The sequence below is a fragment of the Zootoca vivipara genome, chromosome 1, assembly GCF_963506605.1.
Source record: "Zootoca vivipara chromosome 1, rZooViv1.1, whole genome shotgun sequence".
In the NCBI taxonomy this organism is placed as follows: Eukaryota; Metazoa; Chordata; class Lepidosauria; order Squamata; family Lacertidae; genus Zootoca; species Zootoca vivipara.
This window is the reverse complement of record NC_083276.1, coordinates 76,172,272-76,188,178: the sequence shown is the minus strand read 5'-3', so window position 1 is coordinate 76,188,178 and position 15,907 is coordinate 76,172,272. Positions and strand designations below refer to the sequence as shown.

The following is a 15,907-nucleotide window of genomic DNA, read 5'->3' as shown; positions in this document are numbered from 1 at the left end:
CTTCATGCACCACGTCCTGGGGTCCCTCCTCTTCAGGAAATGCTTGGTCTTCCTAGATGACATCCTTATCTACTCGAATGACCCAGTGCAGCATGTGAAAGATGTCAGAGAGGTGTTGCAACGCCTGAAGGAGAACCACCTGTATGTGAAGCTGGAGAAGTGCAAGTTTCACACCAAAGAGGTGGACTTCCTGGGCTACAAGCTGTCAGACAAGGGGCTGGCGATGGACAAGGACAAGGTGCAGGCCATCCTGGACTGGCACAGCCCCAGGACGCGCAAAGATGCCCAACGCCTACTAGGCTTCGCTAACTTCTACAGGAAGTTCATCAAGAACTTCTCTCGCGTTACGGCTCCCATCACGGACTGCCTGAGAGGCAAGCAGAAGTTCAGGTGGACACCAGAGGCGCAAGCAGCGTTCGAAAGCCTCAAGAGAGTGTTCGCCTCAGACCAAAACCTGTTCCATGTGGTGCAGGACGCGCCCCTACGCATTGAGACAGATGCTTCTGAAAAAGCTGTGGGCGCAATTTTGTTGCAACTGGACGCCAACAGGGAGTGGAGACCCTGTGCCTTCTTCTCCAGGAAGCTGACACAGCCTGAACGCAACTACACAGTGTTTGATAGGGAACTTCTTGCGATCTACGCTGCGTTCCAGCACTGGCGACACTTCCTGGTGGGCGCGAAGCACCCCATCCAGGTGTGCACAGACCACAAGAACCTGGAGTTCTGGAGAACTGCCAGGGTGCTCAACCAGCGGCAGATACGGTGGGCAGAGTTCTTCTCGAACTTCAACTTCTCCATCCACTACATCCCGGGGGAGCAGAATGTCAGGGCGGATGCCCTCTCCCGCAAGCCAGAGTACATGGAGGAGGAGGCGCCACCAGCCCCAAGGCACATTTTCCCCCCGTCGGCATGGTCCTGCGGAGCAGCTGTGGTGAGCGAGGCAGAACTCACAGCACTGACGGCAGCGGATGAATTTGCCAACCGCATCTTCAGAGAACTGAGAGGGGGGAGGGAGCAGGCAAAAGACTTTGCAGAACGCAGAGGGCTGCTTTTCTACAAGGGTGCGCTGTACCTACCCACCACCCAGCTTCGACGTACGGTCCTCAAGCAGATGCACGACAACCCTACAGCGGGGCATTTTGGAAGGGACAAAACCGCTCACCTAGTCATGAGACACTTCTGGTGGCCAGGGGTGCGGGAAGATGTTCGAGACTATGTAAGGGGCTGTACCACCTGCCAGCGGGCGAAGGTGGTCAGAGCAGCGCCACCAGGGTTGCTGGAGCCCTTAGCCACACCACACAGGACGTGGGAAGTGGTGTCCATGGACTTCATCACAGATCTGCCTTCGTCCAGGGGTAAGACTGCAGTGTTGGTGGTGGTGGACCTTATGTCCAAAATGTGTCACTTTATACCGTGTGCCAGGGCAGTCTCGGCAGAAGAGACAGCCAAACTGTTTGTTGATCACATTTTCAGACTGCATGGATTACCTTTAAGGGTTATTTCGGATCGGGGCCGCCAATTTGTTTCCAGGTTCTGGCGGCGGCTCATGAACCTCCTGCAGGTGGAGGTCAGCTTGTCGACGGCTAGACACCCGCAGACCAACGGACAAGCGGAGAGGGTCAACGCCATTCTGCAGCAGTACCTGAGATGCTACGTCAGCCAGCGGCAAACGGACTGGGTGGATCGCTTGCCACTAGCAGAATTTGCCTACAACAATGCAGTGCACGTCTCCACAGGGGTGTCGCCCTTTAAGGCCAATTACGGGCGCGACCTCAGATCTTTCCCAGAGAGGGAGAGGGAGAAGGAGGAGGAGGAGGGCCCACAGGCTGAGGATTGGGCAGAGGAACTGGAGACGGTGCACCAGCAGCTCAGAGAACACTTGGAGAGGGCCAAGGAAGCGTACAAAAAGGGGGCAGATCGCCACAGGCGACAAGGGGAGGTCATCAGGGTGGGGGACAAGGTGTGGTTGTCCTCGGAGGGCCTTCCCACCAGAGGGAGGTGCAAAAAGCTGGCACCCAAAAGGCTGGGCCCCTTCACGGTCACGCAACAGGTAAACCCGGTGGCATACAGGCTGGCACTGCCAGAGGACATGAGGGTGCATCCAGTGTTTCATAGATCGCTGCTGTCGCCGTACAGGGAAAGCAGCAGGCTCCGAGACGGCGAACAAACCCCCGAGGGAGGGGGGGAGAGGGAAGGCAGGGAGCAACTCAATGAGGCCACGGCCATCCTGGATTCAAGGTGGGGGGTGGGGGGACTGGAGTACCTCATGGCATGGGAGGATGCTCCACCGTCCCAGAATGAATGGGTCCCAGCCACTCAGATACAGGAGGAATTCTTGGTGGAAGAATTTCACGCCCTCTTTCCCCACAGACCCAAGCCCTGGCACATGGAAAGGGAGGGGGAGGAGGAGGAGGCACGGGAGAGCAGCTCACCATGGCGCTGGGAAGCGGAGTTTGAGGAACCAGAGGATGAGGTATGGGTGTCACCGAGATCCACCCAGTCAGAGGAAGGAGCAGATTGGCAGAACGTTTTTACCCCCACCAGCTCTGACGCCACGGACTTTTTGGGATTCCCGTCCGCCCAGGCGGAAGGGGGGGGCTCGCAGGACTGGGGGGAGGTATTCACACCAACGGGCTCGGAGAGCACTGAGTTCTTAGGCTTCCAGTCGTCACCGACACATGGGGGGGGCCTGGGGAGGGGTGAAGGAGAGCTTGGGAGGGGGGTGGATGTGAGGGACAGGGGATATCGCGAAGTCCCTCCCCTCCTGAGTTCAAGCCCGTCCCCGAGCAAAGGGGAAAGCAGGGAGAGTTCCGATTCCAGTGGGGAAGCAGGAAGTCGTGTCCGAGGCTCAGGCAAGGTAGAGGAGCCAGGGTCCCAGGTGGGACAGGAAGGGGCAAGCAAGGGGGGAAGACCCATCCCTCCAACTCCAGAATTACGCAGGAAGAGGAGGGGCAAGAGGATGGGTCTGCCAAAGCTTTTGTGTTGGAGAAAGACGCGCCAAAAGCCATTAGGAGGTTCTGAAACCGACTGACAACATCGCTTCGTGTAAATAGCAATGACTTGAGCACTGTAAATACGCAGCACCAATAAAAGAATAAAATGCAGAGCGGCGTAGCGTCGTTACTCTGAAGTAGTCCACTCCGGCCACTGTGACACCCTGACTAGGCTTTCCAAATATAGGTAATTTCCCCCACGCCTCCTACTTTGTACAGATCACTTTCCCATGCCTTCTACTTTGGTTAACCTCCTTGGTCAAGAGGTGCTGTACAGGGCACATGTATTATTAGCACATTGCTGCCTCTTGGCTTCATTCCTGGCACAATAAGTCCCAAAAGAGAAGCACAAGTGCAGCTGGTTAAAATAAACAGGTGGCCATATTTAGTGGTTGTGTCTCCAAAGCATCAATCCACTTTTCCTTCACATGCCATTGCAAGAGAAAAGTGGGAGCGCAGACACATCTTCATTTGGAGCAAATATGGCAGCTTTTCTGAATGCGGAAGGTGATGAAGCCCCCGCTACTTCTTTGTCACATCTTTTTCTCGGAGCCAGTAATCTCTAGTAACAGAGGTACATGATGGGAAATCCAGTTTACAACAGAGCACAGAGAAAAGGCAGGGATTTTATCTTCCATTAAGCAGAGAAGCCCTATTTTAGGTCATTCCATTAGGGAGCACTTGTGTTCTCTGACACACCTAGATTTTTCAGTTTGGAAAACTTGGACAGGTATCTCATTGTTTTAGGCTGTAATTCACACAGGAGAGGAAGTGCACTCAGCTGCATAGCTCCAAGGTTACAGAAAGTTATTTGAGACTTGCCGCAGTTCAGAAAGAAGGTGAAACTTGGCTAGTGACAGGGGAATGATTGGTTCTTACTATTCCTACTTTTTAGTTAGTAAAACCACTTTACCACAGCACTATTTTTATACTTATGTGGCTTTTTTAAATGTTGATATTCTAGACAGCTTTGTGTATACTGCCTTGAGCCATAGAGTTGGTTGGTATTCTAACTTTTAAAATATGCATCAGCATCATAAAACTATTCAGCATTACCTGATGCTTGAAAGCTGCTTCTTCTTGTTGTTGTTCTTCCTCTTCTTCTTCTTCTTCTTCTTCTTCTTCTTCTTCTTCTTCTTCTTCTTCTTCTTCTTCTTCTTCTTGTTAATTCAGCTTATTACTCACCCTTCACCATAAGGTCCTAGGTTGTACTAGTAAAGGTAAAGGGACCCCTGACCATTAGGTCCAGTTGCGGACGACTCTGGGGTTGCGGCGCTCATCTCACTTTACTGGCTGAGGAAGCCGGTGTACAGCTTCCGGGTCATGTGGCCAGCATGACTAAGTCACTTCTGGCAAACCAGAGCAGCGCACGGAAGCACCGTTTACCTTTCCGCCGGAGCGGTTCCTATTTATCTACTTGCACTTTGACGTGCTTTCAAACTGCTAGGTTGGCAGGAGCTGGGACCGAGCAACGGGAGCTCACCCCGTTGCGGGGATTCAAACCGCCGACCTTCCGATCGGCAAGCCCTAGGCTCTGGTTTAACCCACAGTGCCACCTGCGTCAGTTTAAAATATCAAAACAGTCTAAAACAAACCATAGTCACAAGGGGGAAAAAGAATAGAGTGGGTCCAAAAAATGTACACCCCATGCACATCCTGTGGAGCAACCAAGTGGGTAGTGTGAAAATCATAAAATGTGCCCCTGTGTACAGGGGAAGGAGAAAGTCAGCTGTGCAAAAACTTAGCTCTATGGAAGACTATTCCCCCACCCCTGCACTCATAACCAGACTTGTACATGTTTTCTCAAAAATATATCCAACTCAGTTTAGAGGAATAATAATAATAATTTGATTATTTATACCCCGCCCATCTGGCTGAGTTTCCCCAGCCACTCTGGGCAGCTTACAACATATCTAAAACCATAATAAAAACATCAATCCTTAAAAACTTCCCTAAACAGGGCTGTCTTCAGATGTCTTCTAAAAGTCATAAAGTTGTTTATTTTCTTGACATCTGAAGGGAGGGCGTTCCACAGGGAGGGTGCCACTGCTGAGAAGGCCCTCTGCCTGGTTCCCTGTAACTTCACTTCTTGCAATGAGGGAACCAGCAGAAGACCCTCGGAGGAGGACCTCAGTGTCTGGACTGAGCGATCGGGGTGGAGACACTCCTTCAGGTATACTGGACCGAGGCCGTTTATGGCTTTAAAGTTCAGCACAAACACTTTGAATTGTGCTCGGAAACGTACTGGGAGCCAGTGAAGATCCTTCTGGCGGCCACTCCCAGTCACAAGTCTAGCTGTCACATTCTGGATTAGTTTAGTTTCTGAGTCACCTTCAAAGGTAGCCTCACGTAGAGCACATTGCAGTAGTCCAAGCGGGAGATAACCAGAGCATGCACCACTGGCGAGACAGTCCACGGGCAGGTAGGGTCTCAACCTGCGAACCAGATGGAGCTGGTAAACAGCTGCCTTGGACACAGAATTGACCTGCGCCTCCATGGACAGCTGTGAATCCAAAATGACTCCCAGGCTGCGTACTTGGTCCTTCAGGGGCACGATTACCCCATTCAGTGCCAGGGCGTCCCCCACACCTGCCTTTCCCCCCAAGAACAGTACTTCTGTCTTGTCAGGATTCAACCTCAATCTGTTAGCCATATTTCAAAAAGTAAAAACCAGGACACCAGCAAAATTGTTGAGGGTTTTGGTTCTTGTTTTTTTACTTGCCTAAGATCCAGGACAAAGCGCCTTCTTTTGGAAATCCCCCCTTTGAAATCCCAGTAATGTCCAGGAAAATCTGGACGTATGGCAGGCTTATACATGCAGAGCTTCTGGCTGCATGCCTAGGGTGTTTCTCTGCAGACATGACATAAGACGGGAAAATGCAAGGAAGGGAGGAGACACACTTGGACTGTAATGGATAGGAAGCATGTGAGTGTACAGCATGCCTGCCAGGAATGAGTTCACTCTAGCTATGTCTCTTCTACACCATGCCGAATATTTGATCTGCTTGCAGAGAATGTAGCTTGATACAGCGAGAACAACCAGAGTAGCCTCTTCATTGACTGTCAAAGGAGCAGTAGGATGTTTATAGGCTGGCTTACACACATCCCATATATGTATAGTAAGTAGCAGTGACATCACCGTGTATATCGATGTTCAAGGCTTTATATTTAAGGAACACTTTCTTTAAAAGAAACCAGTCAGCAGTCATGGTTATACTCTCTTACAGAAATGCCAGCTAAACCCAGCTTGGTGTTGCTCTGGGGAAGAAATGTGCACGGCCCTCGAGCTCTGCAAAAGCTCAATAGCTCTTCTGTTGTATGACTGGTGGGTTGTTTGCTCCTGCAGTTGTGCAAGCCAGAGGTACAGGCATTCACAGACATGATACCATAGACAACTTGAGTGTTGCAACATCTTTTGGCAATATGCCCTGCAAACTTTGCTTTTCTGTTTGTGTGTGTTCAGTTTAAGTGCTGTGGCAGCCATAACGCTTCAGACTGGAGTGACAGCGAATGGATCAAATCTCCTGATGCATTAAACCGGAAGTTCCCAGACAGTTGCTGCAAGACAGTGACAGATAAATGTGGCCAAAGAGATCATCCTTCGAATATCTACAAAGAGGTAAGAAATCAGACCTGAGCCGCCTCCTTCTTATCTGCAAGTTAAGTGGATGCCAAATGGCTCTGAGACTACTTTTATCAACAAGAGTTGCATCCAGAGTCAGCCTCTCAATATGTTCTGCTACATTGCCTGATGATTTTCTTCTAGAGCGGTCACAAAACACACACAAATAGATATTTATATTCCTCAGTAGTGCTGTTCCAACACATGGGTAGGTGAGGCAGAGACACTTTGCCACCATCTTGTGGCTTTCTTGTTTTTGTTTTGTTTTACCATTTTCAGTGAAAAGGGACAAAGATTCAGACTTGGCAACCTAAACTATTTTTTTTTAAAAAAGTTTGTCCCCTTAAACTCAAAAATACATTGGGAAGTTTTTTTAAACCACGGAATTCCAATTTTCCAACTGTCAGTTGACATTTCAGTCTACAGAGTGTTCTGCCAAAGAGTGACGGCAATGAAGCAATCATTTTTCAACAGGATTCAGAGGGGGATTAAATGATATGAGGAGCATGAATAACTTCTGCAACTAAGCTTGTTTTAGTCAGGCAGAGACAGACTAAGCCCTGTGCCTCAGGGCATGATTGCTGACTGCTGAGCCCAGGTGATTCTTGCTGCCCACCCCCGAGTTTCCCCCCAAAGTGCAATAGGACATACTTTTGGTGAGAAAAGATACCCCTTTGCAAGGAGATTCCACCATTTTGTATTTCCTACCTCAGCTTGCCTTGGCCTCCATCTCCTCCTCATTCGTCTCTTGTCTCACATTGTCTTGTTTCTACATTGTAGGCTGTCAGGACCGTGTGGTGGTTGCTCACGAGTAACAACGGCAGCCTCCAAACTGTCTTTTAACAGTTTTATTGTGCAGATTAGTTACTGTGCAGAGCTATTAAAACATGTCCATCTCAGTCACTCGCAGAATCCGGGAGTGCCCCCTTCCGGTTCTTACCCCAACATAAGAACTTGGGCACTCCTAGGCGCCGCCTCCCCTCTTTGCGTTTGACACTTCTGCGCAACTGGGGCGATGGCAGTTGTCTCCCCCTCTCTGAGCCCTCTTCCCTGAGGTGGTGCCAGGGCTCCTTGCTAGCATTGCTGACCCCTCTTCCCTCCTGGCTGACCGCCTCCCCTTCCACCTCATTGGATGACTCACTGCTACCTCGGCTGGAAGAGGTACTGCTGGAAAGGAGGGGCCGGGGATCCCTGTAACCCGATCTGGCATCCCTCTCCTCCCGCGGGCCCTCTGAGAGCCCCCTGACATAGGCCTATTGGGGCAGGGAACTGTCCTCTCATGTAAATCACACACAAGTGCCATTTACATGGATATAAAGAAATGGATTAATATTTCCAAAGAACTGGAAAGAATAGTGAAGTATTTACATTCTGCAGCATTTGCCTCCAGTCTGCCTTTTGAGATTGACCTGCCTGTGACAGGCTGCCGAAAGGAAATGTGGAAAGAATAACTTGGGGAGCATCTACATAACCGGTTTAAACACATTTCAAAACAGTCATCCCCTCTCCTTAGGGAATCCTGAGAACCATATTTGTATGGGAAGGGACAGGAGAGTCTTGAACAAAGGATTTTAAGCATCTTCCCCAAACTAGACCTCTTTGGGGAAAGACATGGAAGTTAAATTGGTACAAAGTAGTTATAAGTGTGTTCTGTAGATATTCTTTTCCATTTTTATCCTCCCCAGAGCTACCCCATGAGGTAGGCAAGGCTGAGGAATGGTGACTGACTCAAAGCCATCCCATGAGTTTCATAGCTCAAGAGGGATTTAAACTTGAATCTCCTCAGCTCTGCCTTTACTGGCTTGAGCTTTGAAACCATGAGCCATGTACTCATGTGCTTTCTTCCTTAGGCCACTACCCAGTGGGGATACATTTGTGGAACGATCAAACAATTTAAAAAATAAAGCTTGCCTCACACTTCAGCTAATCCTGTTATTGCTCTTATCTGCAATGACTTGGCAAGGCAGATAAACAGGCCCCCAGGAGGTAAAGACAATCTTTTAAAGATGGAGGCAGGCAGCGATTGAGCTTCCCTGATTGGACTTTCCACTGATTTAAGCTACTAGTCCTGATTGGACTTTGTAGGAGCCCTCTATTCAGGCCACATGTGTAACACGGTTAAAGTGAAGCATTAGGCCAAGAAATCCTTGCAAGGATGAGCATTTGTTCATCTGCCCCAGCCTATTTTTTTATTTTCTTGCATTTATTTGCTGTGTGAAAACTTTTGTAACTCATGCGTATCTTGAAACAGCACAAGACACAATTTAAACTTGAAATTATGTCAACAATTTTATCTCCCTCTCTCTAGGGTGGCTGCATCACTAAACTGGAAAACTTCATCCAGGAACACCTGAAAATCATTGGAGCAGTGGGGATTGGCATTGCTTTTGTACAGGTATGGGCTAGTAATAGGCAAGACTGAACTGTGCAAGGTTAGAGCTTGGGAGATCACCATGGTACACTTCCTGTCTCAGGTTTACTGTTATGAGAGTAATTGGTGACTGGGGACCTGTAAGCAAAGTCTGACCCATGGATACCTGTCATCCAGCTCACCACTGATCCGAAAGCTGCTATAGGACAAACAAGCAAACAAAAAGCACTGCAGAAAACATATGGGTAATCAACCACAGACAGAAGAGAAAGAGAAAGGTTTCAGGAATATCATGAAAGGTGCACCATTCCCCAGCAGGGGCTAGGCAGGAGTGTGGCATAGCAGTTGGCCAATTGCTCCGGTGGTTGGCTTTAGATTGGCTTGTTGCCCACTCTGGTTGCCAACAACACTGCATTAGGGCAAAAGGGACGTCAATTTCTCTTTGCTATTGTCTGTAAATTAGAGATAATAGCTTTGCAGAATCCAGAGGATCCTGTGTGCAAATTGTAACCATGTAAAAGCAGCTGGAATTAAGCAGCAGTCCAGCACCACTGGATTCTGGAGGCTTCGTTGGGTTTGCTCTGCATGTGAGAAGTGATTCTATATTCCATCTCTGTGCCTTGAGCAATCTCCTGGTCATAGAAGTAGCTGTCATCTCTGATTTTTTTTCCTGACACACACACTTTAAGCTGAAGTAGCATCTCACATTGCACTGTGTGTGTGTGTGTGTGTGTGTGTGTGTGTGAATATTCTCACTCATGCCTATCTCTTTTGCAATTTTCTATTATCTCCATGATTTGTGGCAATCATGAATTTCTGAGCCCAGTGTGTTGGCTGAGCAAAGTATATTAACTAGCATTGCTAATGAGTTCTCGAAAGTTACTAGCCCCTCCCCCCAAGTTGCCTGCATACCTGCACTTACCTGTCTTGCCATTTGTGGTTCATTCATGGCCTCAAAGGTTGGCTTGCTTTCAGTGTTCAAATTGCTTCCCTAACTGGAGACAATTCCCACTCAATACAAGCAACCACACAAAGGACTGTTTACATGCCTCTGACATTAACCTTTGACCTTGACAAGTGGCCCTCAGAAAGTTGCCCTGAATGGAATGTGGCCCTCCCCACCCCTTAGGTTCCCTGCTAAGAAGCAACAGTAGAAGCCAGCTTTGGTGGTGTTTTCTTAGATGTATCTGAGTTATCTGCTCATAATTCTAGATTTCACTGTGAAATTGAGAGAATGTCTCCCCCACAATCATTTTAAAGTTGCAATTTTCCAAAAACATATACATGTAAATCCCTAATAACCTGTGTGCTTAAAAAAAAGGTCTTGCAGTTTATGGAGTAAGTGATGGAGGCACTTCTAAAGGTTTGAAGTTGCCAGCTCTAGATACAAATGACTGCGTAAAAAAAACACCAACATGCCCTTTACTGAAGGGAAGGTTGTGAAAAACAGAAATTTTTCTGTAAAGCAGTGAGAAGGCAGCCTCTAGTGGTGATTTGTCCCAACAGCTGCTCAGACTGAGCAGTGTAATTAGAAGGGAGTGCTTTTAAATTCAGAACGATACCAGAATAACCCACAGTGACTCTGATATCTTGGGACTTTTGACAATCACATAGTAACTATCCATTGCTCAATTTCGCTCTTCCCTTCCCATTTCAAATAATTATGAGAATGTTTCCTTTTCCTTTTTTTTTAATGGCCAACGGTGGAATGCGCAGTGATCTTAATGTAATCTTAATGCCGAACCAGTGCATTTCTCTCTTCCTCTCATGCTTTTGCAGCTGTCTTTGTAAAGTGCAGTTCACTCAGGACTGGCTCTTTCTCACTTGGGCGAGATTTTCCTTTTACTTCTTACAGAAAACAGCTATTGCCAGCTGTCCAAAGGAATGCCCTTGCTTGCAGCATCACATCTCTGTTACAGCTGCGTTGCCCTGCTGGAGCATAGGAAGTCACCTTGTACGAAGTCATACTTTTGGCCCATTGAGCAGTAACTGAGAGGCAGCGGCTTTCCAGGGTTTTTGACAGGGGTCTCTTTCAGCTATACCTGGAAATGTTGGAGGCTGAGACTGGGACCTTCTGTGTGAAAGCCAGATACTTACTGAGCTTGCCCAGGCTTCAAGGTCCACCTGCTGAGGTTTCAGGTCATATTTTCTCTGTACCCATATTGGAAGCTCGGTCCCTTGTGACGGCAAAACTCTGTATGACTGCAAGGGACCAACATTCTCTGTGAGAAGAATGAAGAGCTGCTGAAATACATGGCTTGATAGATTGCTTCTCCTGTTGCTTACCCGTGTTTTGTATTCTTGTTGTTTTGCCTTCTAGATATTTGGGATGCTCTTCACTTGCTGTTTGTACAGGAATTTGAAATCTGAGCCTTACTAGGGAAGCTTGGAAGACCACCCCACCTGCTTGACTACACCACGTTCCATCCCGTCACCCTATCCTTTTAGGCAGCAGCACAGAAAAAATCAAGCTCGCAAGGACTTCTGCTGCTTAAGGAAACTTATTCTTGGATCACCCAGTGCCTCTGCCAGAGAGAGAGATTGAGATCAGTTGTCCTCCTCGTGGCAGTCTTGGAGACCCAGGGCTCACCCAGTTTTTTCTTTGGGGTCCAGAGTCATGGAGTTGTAGAATTCTAATCTGCCAGAAATGTTTCCAAGCCCAGGCCCCAGCATTCAATCCGAAAGAGAGATCATCAAAGCTGCCAGGGGGGGGCAGCACCTTTCCTTGTTTCCCTTTTAGCTCTCTTTTAACCAAGATGTTGACTCTCTGATCAGCTGACAACTAGCCCACAAGGATGCATAAGGCATTCACAGGTTGGGAGGTTTGAATCCTCTGTTCCTGCACCCAGAAGTGCCTTTCTGGACCAGTGGAAGTTCTGACGTGACGGCTCTTTCCCCATCCAAGGCAGTGCCTCCTTGTGCTGGGTAATCTCTTCTCCCAATCTCCTTGAGGTTGTGCCTGAGAGATGGAATGGACTAGGTTACCCACAAAGCCAGCTGCTTCATCCTCGGGGCCTCCCCTCTGCCCCAACAGGAGGCCCCCCTGGAGACGAGTCTTGTGCCTTTCAGGCCAGGTGTTGGAGGACGTTCTTTTCTTCTCTTAATTAGAAGCCTTGGCCTACTTTTTCAAACAGACACACAAACATTAAGCTTTCTGTTGAATTGGTTTCCTGCCTCAACTGTGCTGTCAAGATAACCTGACTCTCTGGAATGGTGCAGCTCCCCTTTTCATAGGAATGAGCATCCTCTCCCAGAATGACACATCATTTAACTGGGGAGAACATACTTCTACTTGCTTTTGTGTTGATCTTCAAAGTCCAATTAGCCAGCCAGGTACTCTCTGGCTGGCATGGAAACCCAGAATTCAGCTCTCCTATTCCCCTCTCTCATTAATTTACTGAGTATGCTTCATACCAAAATGATTTCAATTGGCAGTAAGGCATAAAATTGCAAATTGAACTATTTGGTGCAAGCAGAGAAAGCAGCTGGTATCTTTTGTATCCACAGCAGTTGCCTCTTCTGCTGTAGAGGAGTCTCTTCTAGGAATGGCTTCCAACAGCGGATTTGCTAGTTTCCCCAAGAATTCACCCGCACTAAAGGGTGAATGTTTTAGAAACAGAAAAAGCATCCTTGGTAGAGTACATGTCCAGATCCTGTTTGTATAGCCTGTGTCCGAGTATTCCTTCCCCATTCTTACATTGACCTGTTTCACCACTGCCTCACATTTTGATTTCAGTAAGGGAGCTCTTCCGTTGAACAGCTCTTCCCCCACCTCATTTGTAGGTCCAGTGTGGCAACAGCAGCATGCTGAAGAATATACTTCCTGTAACTGATGGGGAACCAGGTGGGCTCTCCAGATGTTGGACTACAGCTCCCATCATTCCTGGCCATTGGTAATAGTAACTGGCGGCTGATGGTCGTTGGAGTCCAATATATGGGTTCCCAACCCTCTCCTATCCCACTGAAAGTCTCTTGAGTAAACGGTGTGGCCGCTTGTGTATTGGAATCCTATAGGTTCTATTGAAGCTCTTGCATTCCACAGCTCATTCTTCTCTGTTCCCTTTCACACACCTGGCTGGGGGCAAGAGCAATCACCTGGCCTAAGGAAGCTTTTCCCCAGCCTCTTGCGCCTTCCTGACATTGCCGGACTCCCAGCTTCCATCATACCTTACCGATGGCCCTGCAGGCTGTGGCCGATAGCAGTTGGGAGTCCTAACAACATTGGAGGGCACCAGGTTGTGGAAAGTTGATCTAAGCCCCCACCATCACCACCAAAGACCAGCATATACAGGTTTTGCCCAAACTGGAAACCTAGTCTTACGCTCCAGGATTTTCCTTAGCTGGCTATATGTGACTTTCTCCAACCAAAGTAGAGATTAAAGCTAATTCCATCTGCAGCCCTTTGTGGGCTCTGATAGGCAAGCACTTAATATAAACACACCACCCAAGAAAGTCCATGTCACATAATTGCCTCTCATGGGTGTAGTGAAAAATGGAGTGTCCTCTTGGCTGCTTTGCTCAGGAGGTTCAGGAACAGTTCAGGAGGCAGCAGGTGTAAAGCATAATCACACATGGTAAACGTCCTTGCAGGAGAAAGGTTTTGTGCCATTCTCACTGTAAAGGTGGGTGAGTATCTAAATTATTACAAATCAAATTGCTAAATTATTTCTTTATACCTACCTGATGTTTCTCTCCCCACTCCCCAACCTGCAAGAAAACAGAAGGGCCTGATTGCAGTTGCTTGAAACAGTATTTGACTACTGAAGCGCATTTGTGTGGATGGCTAGCTTTCGCTCCACCTCCCTCATCTGGGAAATTATATTGTGCCATTGTAAGAGAGGGCCAGGGGTTGCCAGTCAGAAACCTGTGCTTGTTCTTTGGTTTTTCCTCATATAATAACCATGCTTTAAATACATTTTATGTTGCTGGCCAATAAAGCTAATATTGTCTGTATTTTGTCCTATGTGATGCCGAAGTGATAACATGGGTTCGCGGAGTAGCAAAACACCTCATCAGTAACAGGGACAGGGGTCTGGGAGGTTGTCAACTACTGCATTTCAAATATCTGTGCATCATGTGATGCACCTCCTATGATGTCTCAGTCAATATCTCCTGAAAAATCCACAAAGTGCTGGAGGCAGTTTGGTCTTCCTGCTCAGTTCCGATTTCCGACTTGGCGTCTCCTACATTGAATATGCTGCCACTTGAAAGGTGAGCACGTTTGTTGGATGCCAGGATTAGACACCCACCCTTCCCATTGGTTCTGAAGAAAGAGCAGTGGTGACTGATGCAAATTATTGGGGACACATCCCTACTCTACTTCCGTGGTCCCCTCTCTCTCTGTTTTAAATGTGGCACTCATTTTGTGTTCTGCTGGGCCCCTTGGCAGCCATTTTGTGACTCTCAAAATTCCAAATGTGCCCAATGGCCCCCTAAGGTTGATCCCTCCCCGCAAACCTCACCCTTGATGTAATAGAAGCAGGCTGTTGTGCAACCCAGACTATTGTGCATCAGAAGCACACCAGAAACTCAACCTAATGAGTGAATCCCATGTCTGTCTCTGGGTTGGTTCACTATTTTTGAAACTGGAATTACAGCCATTCATACATCCAAAGTTTCTGCACTGTAGCACACCACCCACTGCATGTGTAAAGCATATAACTCCCCCCCCCCCGATCCTGGGCACTATTTTTTTTTAAAGAGTACTGGAAATTGTAGCTCTGTGAGAGGGCAACTACGATTCCCAGTATTCATTGGGGAAACCATGTGCTTCAAATGTATGGTGTTCAATGTATGGAACAAAGGGGAGGAAGCAAACCTGCATGTTATTTCTCTAAAAAGCACCTGGAAGGAGGCACCAACTACTGGTTGTTCCATTTGCCACTAATAAGGTTCAGCTGCAGTGAATGCTCTGCCCCCAACAAGCTGGGAGAAAGTAGTTTACAGTGCCAGCCAAGCAGTGTGAAGAGTTATCTCACCCAGGTACTAAATCATTTTCCTTTTTAAGCAGAAAAAGGCCAGACTTGGTCATGTTTATTAATTTCTTTGTACTGACTTATCGTCTCCAGGTGGCCAATGAGCTGGCTGTGTTTGGTTTGCCAATAGTGTGATACTTCAAGAGAGAAAGCTTTTCTACAGATCTAGGAGAGAACTGTTGCTTTCATGTGCTTGGCTGATAGAGTCCTAACTCCACCCCAGGATGTGATGTGATGTTTCTGCAGAGTATCAATGAAACTAAAATATCCAGCCTTTGGTTGAACTGTATTTGCTTCAAGTTCAGATGGGTTCAGATAGGTCTGCTGAGCTCACAGGTGCTTCTGATGTCTTTTCTGATAAGAGAGACTGTGTTAGCAGCAATTGGTAGCAAGGAGCAGCATAATTTAACTGCAGGAACAGCTTAAACAATCGATCAGACCTTTTGAAAACTACGGCTAGATGAGCTGGCTTTGTTTTCTAGGCGAATAATAGTAAAATAACTACTGTTACTCTCTCTGCCATATAGGAGAGGAAATGTGCTTATGATAAAAGCATTCCTTCCAACATTTGTTGGATGAAAATTCCCCTATGCCATGGTAGCTTGATGTGCAAAAAAGAAGGATCTCCTGCACCTTTCACTGTTGGGATAGAAGAGGGGATTTCAGCAAGTGTAGCTTGTCATGCAAGCAACTCCTGCTGAAATTCTAGCCAATTCCATTCCTGGGAAGCTCAAGTCTCACATCTACTACAACTACATGGTATTTCCTCTCCCCTCCCCAACCTTTTAGCTCCCCAAGTCCAGCATCTGTTTTACTCGATTCTTAGGGACAGTTTGAGATTTCCAGCATTGCAATACTATTCACGTGACAATTATGCATGCTTTATGTTGCAATTTGATTCACACTTCTGGGGGGTGACCCTCCATTTGAGCTCAGAGGGGCTTGA

At 47.7% G+C, this 15,907-nt stretch overlaps 1 protein-coding gene across 3 annotated transcripts in view; it reads left to right on the top strand.

Annotated features, from left to right (window-relative positions):
• The window catches only part of CD151 (CD151 molecule (Raph blood group)), a 51,476-nt gene extending 37,537 nt beyond the window's left edge, over positions 1-13,939 (top strand). For all 3 annotated transcript variants that reach the window (XM_035121968.2, XM_060276419.1, XM_060276416.1), the window contains exons 6-8: positions 6,457-6,612; positions 8,924-9,010; positions 11,307-13,939. In XM_035121968.2, the coding sequence (XP_034977859.1) occupies positions 6,457-6,612; positions 8,924-9,010; positions 11,307-11,366 (303 nt within the window). In that variant the 3' untranslated portion in view covers positions 11,367-13,939. The remainder of the gene's footprint in view (positions 1-6,456; positions 6,613-8,923; positions 9,011-11,306) is intronic.
• The last annotated feature ends 1,968 nt before the right edge of the window (positions 13,940-15,907 follow it).